The sequence below is a fragment of the Phyllobates terribilis genome, unplaced genomic scaffold, assembly GCF_046119375.1.
Source record: "Phyllobates terribilis strain yellow unplaced genomic scaffold, ASM4611937v1 Scaffold_1__5_contigs__length_1240528914, whole genome shotgun sequence".
NCBI lineage: Eukaryota > Metazoa > Chordata > Amphibia > Anura > Dendrobatidae > Phyllobates > Phyllobates terribilis.
Window position 1 is genome coordinate 611128186 of NW_027362761.1, and position 9058 is coordinate 611137243.

At 59.3% G+C, this 9058-nt stretch overlaps 1 protein-coding gene across 1 annotated transcript in view; it reads right to left on the minus strand.

Moving 5' to 3' along the window:
• Positions 1-8464, minus strand: part of LOC141272530 (uncharacterized) — an 86979-nt gene extending 78515 nt beyond the window's left edge. Inside the window, exon 1 of the mRNA XM_073683355.1 lies at positions 8233-8464. Within this exon, the coding sequence (XP_073539456.1) occupies positions 8233-8316 (84 nt within the window). The 5' untranslated portion in view covers positions 8317-8464. The remainder of the gene's footprint in view (positions 1-8232) is intronic.
• Between the last annotated feature and the right edge of the window lie 594 nt (positions 8465-9058).

Consider the following 9058-nt stretch of genomic DNA (forward strand, 5'->3'; position numbering starts at 1 on the left):
TATAGGAGTGTGTGTGTGGGGGGAGGGGGCTGTGCCATTATAGAGTGTGTGGGGGGAGGGGGCTGTGCCATTATAGGAGTGTGTGTGGGGGGAGGGGGCTGTGCCATTATAGAGTGTGTGGGGGAGGGGGCTGTGCCATTATAGAGTGTGTGGGGGAAGGGGGCTGTGCCATTATAGAGTGTGTGTGGGGGAAGGGGGCTGTGCCATTATAGAGTGTGTGTGGGGGGAGGGGGCTGTGCCATTATAGAGTGTGTGGGGGGAGGGGGCTGTGCCATTATAGAGTGTGTGGGGGGAGGGGGCTGTGCCATTATAGAGTGTGTGGGGGGAGGGGGCTGTGCCATTATAGAGTGTGTGTGGGGGAGGGGGCTGTGCCATTATAGAGTGTGTGGGGGGAGGGGGCTGTGCCATTATAGAGTGTGTGTGGGGGGAGGGGGCTGTGCCATTATAGAGTGTGTGGGGGAGGGGGCTGTGCCATTATAGAGTGTGTGGGGGAAGGGGGCTGTGCCATTATAGAGTGTGTGGGGGGAGGGGGCTGTGCCATTATAGAGTGTGTGGGGGGAAGGGGGCTGTGCCATTATAGAGTGTGTGGGGGGAGGGGGCTGTGCCATTATAGATGTGTGTGTGGGGGGAGGGGGCTGTGCCATTATAGAGTGTGTGGGGGAGGGGGCTGTGCCATTATAGAGTGTGTGGGGGGAGGGGGCTGTGCCATTATAGAGTGTGTGGTGTCTGGGGGGGAGGGGGCTGTGCCATTATAGAGTGTGTGGGGGGAGGGGGCTGTGCCATTATAGAGTGTGTGTGGGGGGAGGGGGCTGTGCCATTATAGAGTGTGTGGGGGGAGGGGGCTGTGCCATTATAGAGTGTGTGGGGGAGGGGGCTGTGCCATTATAGAGTGTGTGGGGGAGGGGGCTGTGCCATTATAGAGTGTGTGTGGGGGGAGGGGGCTGTGCCATTATAGAGTGTGTGGGGGGAGGGGGCTGTGCCATTATAGAGTGTGTGGGGGGAGGGGGCTGTGCCATTATAGAGGTGTGTGGGGGGAGGGGGCTGTGCCATTATAGAGTGTGTGGGGGGAGGGGGGCTGTGCCATTATAGAGTGTGTGGGGGAGGGGGCTGTGCCATTATAGAGTGTGTGTGGGGGGAGGGGGCTGTGCCATTATAGAGTGTGTGTGTGGGGGAGGGGGCTGTGCCATTATAGAGTTGTGTGTGGGGGAAGGGGGCTGTGCCATTATAGAGTGTGTGGGGGAGGGGGCTGTGCCATTATAGAGTGTGTGTGGGGGGAGGGGGCTGTGCCATTATAGAGTGTGTGGGGGAGGGGGCTGTGCCATTATAGAGTGTGTGGGGGGAGGGGGCTGTGCCATTATAGAGTGTGTGTGGGGGGGGGGGGGCTGTGCCATTATAGAGTGTGTGGGGGAGGGGGCTGTGCCATTATAGAGTGTGTGGGGGGAAGGGGGCTGTGCCATTATAGAGTGTGTGGGGGAAGGGGGCTGTGCCATTATAGAGTGTGTGTGGGGGGAGGGGGCTGTGCCATTATAGAGTGTGTGGGGGAGGGGGCTGTGCCATTATAGAGTGTGTGGGGGAAGGGGGCTGTGCCATTATAGAGTGTGTGGGGGGAGGGGGCTGTGCCATTATAGAGGTGTGTGTGGGGGGGAGGGGGGCTGTGCCATTATAGAGTGTGTGGGGGGAGGGGGCTGTGCCATTATAGGAGTGTGTGTGTGGGGGGAGGGGGCTGTGCCATTATAGAGTGTGTGTGGGGGGAGGGGGCTGTGCCATTATAGAGTGTGTGTGGGGGGAGGGGGCTGTGCCATTATAGAGTGTGTGGGGGATGGGGCTGTGCCATTATAGAGTGTGTGGGGGGAGGGGGCTGTGCCATTATAGAGTGTGTGGGGGGAGGGGGCTGTGCCATTATAGAGTGTGTGGGGGGAGGGGGCTGTGCCATTATAGAGTGTGTGGGGGGAGGGGGCTGTGCCATTATAGAGTGTGTGGGGGGAGGGGGCTGTGCCATTATAGAGTGTGTGGGGGAGGGGGCTGTGCCATTATAAATGTGTGTGTGGGGGAGGGGGCTGTGCCATTATAGAGTGTGTGGGGGAGGGGGCTGTGCCATTATAGAGTGTGTGGGGGAGGGGGCTGTGCCATTATAGAGTGTGTGGGGGAGGGGGCTGTGCCATTATAGAGTGTGTGGGGGGAGGGGGCTGTGCCATTATAGAGTGTGTGGGGGGAGGGGGCTGTGCCATTATAGAGTGTGTGGGGGGAGGGGGCTGTGCCATTATAGAGTGTGTGGGGGGAGGGGGCTGTGCCATTATAGAGTGTGTGGGGGGAGGGGGCTGTGCCATTATAGAGTGTGTGGGGGGAGGGGGCTGTGCCATTATAGAGTGTGTGTGGGGGGGGGGGCTGTGCCATTATAGAGTGTGTGTGTGGGGGGGGGGGGCTGTGCCATTATAGAGTGTGTGTGGGGGGGGGGGGGCTGTGCCATTATAGAGTGTGTGTGTGGGGGGGGGGGGCTGTGCCATTATAGAGTGTGTGGGGGAAGGGGGCTGTGCCATTATAGAGTGTGTGGGGGGAGGGGGCTGTGCCATTATAGAGTGTGTGGGGGGAGGAGCTGTGCCATTATAGAGTGTGTGGGGGGAGGAGCTGTGCCATTATAGAGTGTGTGGGGGAAGGGGGCTGTGCCATTATAGAGTGTGTGGGGGGAGGGGGCTGTGCCATTATAGAGTGTGTGTGTGTGGGGGGGGGGGCTGTGCCATTATAGAGTGTGTGGGGGGAGGGGGCTGTGGCATTATAGGAGTGTGTGTGTGGGGGGAGGGGGCTGTGCCATTATAGAGTGTGTGGGGGAGGGGGCTGTGCCACTATAGGAGTGTGTGTGTGGGGGGAGGGGGCTGTGCCATTATAGAGTGTGTGGGGGAGGGGGCTGTGCCATTATAGGAGTGTGTGGGGGGAGGGGGCTGTGCCATTATAGAGTGTGTGGGGGGAGGGGGCTGTGCCATTATAGAGTGTGTGGGGGAAGGGGGCTGTGCCATTATAGAGTGTGTGTGGGGGGAGGGGGCTGTGCCATTATAGAGTGTGTGGGGGAGGGGGCTGTGCCATTATAGAGTGTGTGGGGGAGGGGGCTGTGCCATTATAGAGTGTGTGGGGGAGGGGGGCTGTGCCATTATAGAGTGTGTGGGGGGAGGGGGCTGTGCCATTATAGAGTGTGTGTGTGGGGGGGGGGCTGTGCCATTATAGAGTGTGTGTGTGTGGGGGGGGGCTGTGCCATTATAGAGTGTGTGGTGGGAGGGGGCTGTGCCATTATAGAGTGTGTGGGGGAAGGGGGCTGTGCCATTATAGAGTGTGTGTGGGGGGAGGGGGCTGTGCCATTATAGAGTGTGTGGGGGAGGGGGCTGTGCCATTATAGAGTGTGTGGGGGAAGGGGGCTGTGCCATTATAGAGTGTGTGGGGGAAGGGGGCTGTGCCATTATAGAGTGTGTGTGTGTGTGGGGGGGGGGCTGTGCCATTATAGAGTGTGTGGGGGAAGGGGGCTGTGCCATTATAGAGTGTGTGAGGGGAGGGGGCTGTGCCATTATAGAGTGTGTGGGGGGCGGGGCTGTGCCATTATAGAGTGTGTGGGGGAAGGGGGCTGTGCCATTATAGAGTGTGTGTGTGGGGGGAGGGGGCTGTGCCATTATAGAGTGTGTGTGTGGGGGGAGGGGGCTGTGCCATTATAGAGTGTGTGTGTGGGGGAAGGGGGCTGTGCCATTATAGAGTGTGTGGGGGGAGGGGGCTGTGCCATTATAGAGTGTGTGTGTGGGGGGGGGGGCTGTGCCATTATAGAGTGTGTGGGGGGAGGGGGCTGTGCCATTATAGGAGTGTGTGTGTGGGGGGAGGGGGCTGTGCCATTATAGAGTGTGTGGGGGAGGGGGCTGTGCCATTATAGGAGTGTGTGGGGGGAGGGGGCTGAGCCATTATAGAGTGTGTGTGGGGGGAGGGGGCTGTGCCATTATAGAGTGTGTGGGGGAGGGGGCTGTGCCATTATAGAGTGTGTGGGGGAAGGGGGCTGTGCCATTATAGAGTGTGTGGGGGGAGGGGGCTGTGCCATTATAGAGTGTGTGTGGGGGGAGGGGGCTGTGCCATTATAGAGTGTGTGTGGGGGGAGGGGGCTGTGCCATTATAGAGTGTGTGGGGGAGGGGGCTGTGCCATTATAGAGTGTGTGGGGGAAGGGGGCTGTGCCATTATAGAGTGTGTGTGGGGGGAGGGGGCTGTGCCATTATAGAGTGTGTGGGGGAGGGGGCTGTGCCATTATAGAGTGTGTGGGGGAAGGGGGCTGTGCCATTATAGAGTGTGTGGGGGAAGGGGGCTGTGCCATTATAGAGTGTGTGGGGGGAGGGGGCTGTGCCATTATAGAGTGTGTGTGTGGGGGGGGGGCTGTGCCATTATAGAGTGTGTGGGGGGGAGGGGGCTGTGCCATTATAGGAGTGTGTGTGTGGGGGGAGGGGGCTGTGCCATTATAGAGTGTCTGGGGGAGGGGGCTGTGCCATTATAGAGTGTGTGGGGGAAGGGGGCTGTGCCATTATAGAGTGTGTGTGGGGGGAGGGGGCTGTGCCATTATAGAGTGTGTGGGGGAGGGGGCTGTGCCATTATAGAGTGTGTGGGGGAAGGGGGCTGTGCCATTATAGAGTGTGTGGGGGGAGGGGGCTGTGCCATTATAGAGTGTGTGTGTGTGGGGGGGGGGGGCTGTGCCATTATAGAGTGTGTGGGGGGAGGGGGCTGTGCCATTATAGGAGTGTGTGTGTGGGGGGAGGGGGCTGTGCCATTATAGAGTGTGTGGGGGATGGGGCTGTGCCATTATAGAGTGTGTGGGGGGAGGGGGCTGTGCCATTATAGAGTGTGTGTGGGGGGAGGGGGCTGTGCCATTATAGAGTGTGTGTGGGGGGAGGGGGCTGTGCCATTATAGAGTGTGTGTGGGGGGAGGGGGCTGTGCCATTATAGAGTGTGTGTGGGGGGAGGGGGCTGTGCCATTATAGAGTGTGTGGGGGAGGGGGCTGTGCCATTATAGAGTGTGTGGGGGAAGGGGGCTGTGCCATTATACAGTGTGTGTGGGGGGAGGGGGCTGTGCCATTATAGAGTGTGTGGGGGAGGGGGCTGTGCCATTATAGAGTGTGTGGGGGAAGGGGGCTGTGCCATTATAGAGTGTGTGGGGGGAGGGGGCTGTGCCATTATAGAGTGTGTGTGTGGGGGGGGGGGGGGGGGGGCTGTGCCATTATAGAGTGTGTGGGGGGAGGGGGCTGTGCCATTATAGGAGTGTGTGTGTGGGGGGAGGGGGCTGTGCCATTATAGGAGTGTGTGTGTGGGGGGAGGGGGCTGTGCCATTATAGGAGTGTGTGTGTGGGGGGAGGGGGCTGTGCCATTATAGGAGTGTGTGTGTGGGGGAAGGGGGCTGTGCCATTATAGGAGTGTGTGTGTGGGGGAAGGGGGCTGTGCCATTATAGAGTGTGTGGGGGAAGGGGGCTGTGCCATTATAGAGTGTGTGGGGGAAGGGGGCTGTGCCATTATAGAGTGTGTGGGGGAAGGGGGCTGTGCCATTATAGAGTGTGTGTGGGGGGAGGGGGCTGTGCCATTATAGAGTGTGTGGGGGAGGGGGCTGTGCCATTATAGAGTGTGTGGGGGAAGGGGGCTGTGCCATTATAGAGTGTGTGGGGGGAGGGGGCTGTGCCATTATAGAGTGTGTGGGGGGGGGGGGCTGTGCCATTATAGAGTGTGTGGGGGAGGGGGCTGTGCCATTATAGAGTGTGTGGGGGAAGGGGGCTGTGCCATTATAGAGTGTGTGTGGGGGGAGGGGGCTGTGCCATTATAGAGTGTGTGTGGGGGGAGGGGGCTGTGCCATTATAGAGTGTGTGTGGGGGGAGGGGGCTGTGCCATTATAGAGTGTGTGGGGGAGGGGGCTGTGCCATTATAGAGTGTGTGGGGGAGGGGGGCTGTGCCATTATAGAGTGTGTGGGGGGAGGGGGCTGTGCCATTATAGAGTGTGTGTGTGGGGGGGGGGGCTGTGCCATTATAGAGTGTGTGGGGGGAGGGGGCTGTGCCATTATAGGAGTGTGTGTGTGGGGGGAGGGGGCTGTGCCATTATAGGAGTGTGTGTGTGGGGGGAGGGGGCTGTGCCATTATAGGAGTGTGTGTGTGGGGGGAGGGGGCTGTGCCATTATAGGAGTGTGTGTGTGGGGGGAGGGGGCTGTGCCATTATAGAGTGTGTGCGGGGGGAGGGGGCTGTGCCATTATAGAGTGTGTGCGGGGGGAGGGGGCTGTGCCATTATAGAGTGTGTGCGGGGGGAGGGGGCTGTGCCATTATAGAGTGTGTGCGGGGGGAGGGGGCTGTGCCATTATAGAGTGTGTGCGGGGGGAGGGCGCTGTGCCATTATAGAGTGTGTGCGGGGGGAGGGGGCTGTGCCATTATAGAGTGTGTGCGGGGGGAGGGGGCTGTGCCATTATAGAGTGTGTGCGGGGGGAGGGGGCTGTGCCATTATAGAGTGTGTGCGGGGGGAGGGGGCTGTGCCATTATAGAGTGTGTGCGGGGGGAGGGGGCTGTGCCATTATAGAGTGTGTGCGGGGGGAGGGGGCTGTGCCATTATAGAGTGTGTGCGGGGGGAGGGGGCTGTGCCATTATAGAGTGTGTGCGGGGGGAGGGGGCTGTGCCATTATAGAGTGTGTGCGGGGGGAGGGGGCTGTGCCATTATAGAGTGTGTGTGGGGGGAGGGGGCTGTGCCATTATAGAGTGTGTGTGGGGGGAGGGGGCTGTGCCATTATAGAGTGTGTGTGGGGGGAGGGGGCTGTGCCATTATAGAGTGTGTGTGGGGGGAGGGGGCTGTGCCATTATAGAGTGTGTGTGTGGGGGGAGGGGGCTGTGCCATTATAGAGTGTGTGTGTGGGGGGAGGGGGCTGTGCCATTATAGAGTGTGTGTGTGGGGGGAGGGGGCTGTGCCATTATAGAGTGTGTGTGTGGGGGGAGGGGGCTGTGCCATTATAGAGTGTGTGTGTGGGGGGAGGGGGCTGTGCCATTATAGAGTGTGTGTGTGGGGGGAGGGGGCTGTGCCATTATAGAGTGTGTGTGTGGGGGGAGGGGGCTGTGCCATTATAGAGTGTGTGTGTGGGGGGAGGGGGCTGTGCCATTATAGAGTGTGTGTGTGGGGGGAGGGGGCTGTGCCATTATAGAGTGTGTGTGTGGGGGGAGGGGGCTGTGCCATTATAGAGTGTGTGTGTGGGGGGAGGGGGCTGTGCCATTATAGAGTGTGTGTGTGGGGGGAGGGGGCTGTGCCATTATAGAGTGTGTGTGTGGGGGGAGGGGGCTGTGCCATTATAGTGTGTGTGGGGGGAGGGGGCTGTGCCATTATAGAGTGTGTGTGGGGGGAGGGGGCTGTGCCATTATAGAGTGTGTGGGGGGGGAGGGGGCTGTGCCATTATAGAGTGTGTGGGGGGGGAGGGGGCTGTGCCATTATAGAGTGTGTGGGGGGAGGGGGCTGTGCCATTATAGAGTGTGTGGGGGGAGGGGGCTGTGCCATTATAGAGTGTGTGGGGGGGGAGGGGGCTGTGCCATTATAGAGTGTGTGGGGGGGGAGGGGGCTGTGCCATTATAGAGTGTGTGGGGGGAGGGGGCTGTGCCATTATAGAGTGTGTGTGGGGGGAGGGGGCTGTGCCATTATAGAGTGTGTGGGGGAGGGGGCTGTGCCATTATAGAGTGTGTGGGGGAGGGGGCTGTGCCATTATAGAGTGTGTGGGGGAGGGGGCTGTGCCATTATAGAGTGTGTGTGGGGGAGGGGGCTGTGCCATTATAGAGTGTGTGTGGGGGAGGGGGCTGTGCCATTATAGAGTGTGTGTGGGGGAGGGGGCTGTGCCATTATAGAATATATCTGTGTGGTGACATTATAGATCTGCTGGAGACCCTTTCTATCTGTCGTGCTCTTTTCTCGGGCGGTACTTATTTACCTACTAGAATATTCCTGGCTCCTTGGAGATGAGTGTGTAATAATCAGAGGCCTGTGCCTGGTCCGTGTACCGTCCGCTTGTGTCTCGCACCCATAGACTTACATTGGCGAGTCTCGTCCGATACACGAGGTCACAGACAGCAGGAAGAGATTATTATCCTCACACCGATTACACCCCATAGAATAACATCGGTCAGACGGTAACATGATGTCCTGTCACACTGCCCTCCCCGCATTATACACCAGTGTGAACGAGGCCTAAACCGGATAGAAATGTAGAGGAGTTACCTCTCCGCTCAGCAGGGAGATGATCTCCAGGGTGACGTGTAATAATCTTCTGGTGGTCTCGTCCTCGTCCATCCTCGGGGTCATTCAGGAGAAGGAGGGATGAACACTGGATCAGCTGGAGGGATCTCGTCCTGCCGGCTGATAACAGAGAGCAAGAGCTGCACACAACCAGGACGGAGGTGCAGCACTGAGAGCTGGAGGACCTGTGGTGACGTCACCGCCATGTGATCAGGGGGCGGAGCTCAGGAGTGAAGATGTGAAGTAACTGTGGTGACGTCACCACCATGTGATGAGGGGGCGGAGCTCAGGAGAGAAGTGGTGAAGGACCCGTGGTGACGTCACCGCCATGTGATCAGGGGGCGGAGCTCAGGAGAGACGCGGTGAATGACCTGTGGTGACGTCACCGCCATGTGATCAGGGGGCGGAGCTCAGAGAGAGACGTGGTGAAGGACCTGTGATGACGTCACTGCCATGTGATCAGGGGGCGGAGCTCAGGAAAGACGTGAAGGACCTGTGATAATGATGACGTCACCGCAGGTCCTCCCGCTGTCAGTGCCGCTCTCCGTGCTGGTTGTGTGCGGCTCATTGCGGTTCTGCAGTCTGTTGTCAGGATTCGTCCATCTGCAGGGAGTTCGCAGAGCGCAGCGCTTCTCTCCGCCGCTGTGCCCGTGGCCCTGTATAACCTGTGCCCGGTGGTAGTGCTCGGTATGTACAGTATACTGGGATCTACAGCAGTGATACTTTCTGGCGCTCTTATATTGTGCTGTGTTATATCAGACAGCAGCGTGAACTCCAACCTCGTCAGCTGCAGCCGAAAGGAAACGCA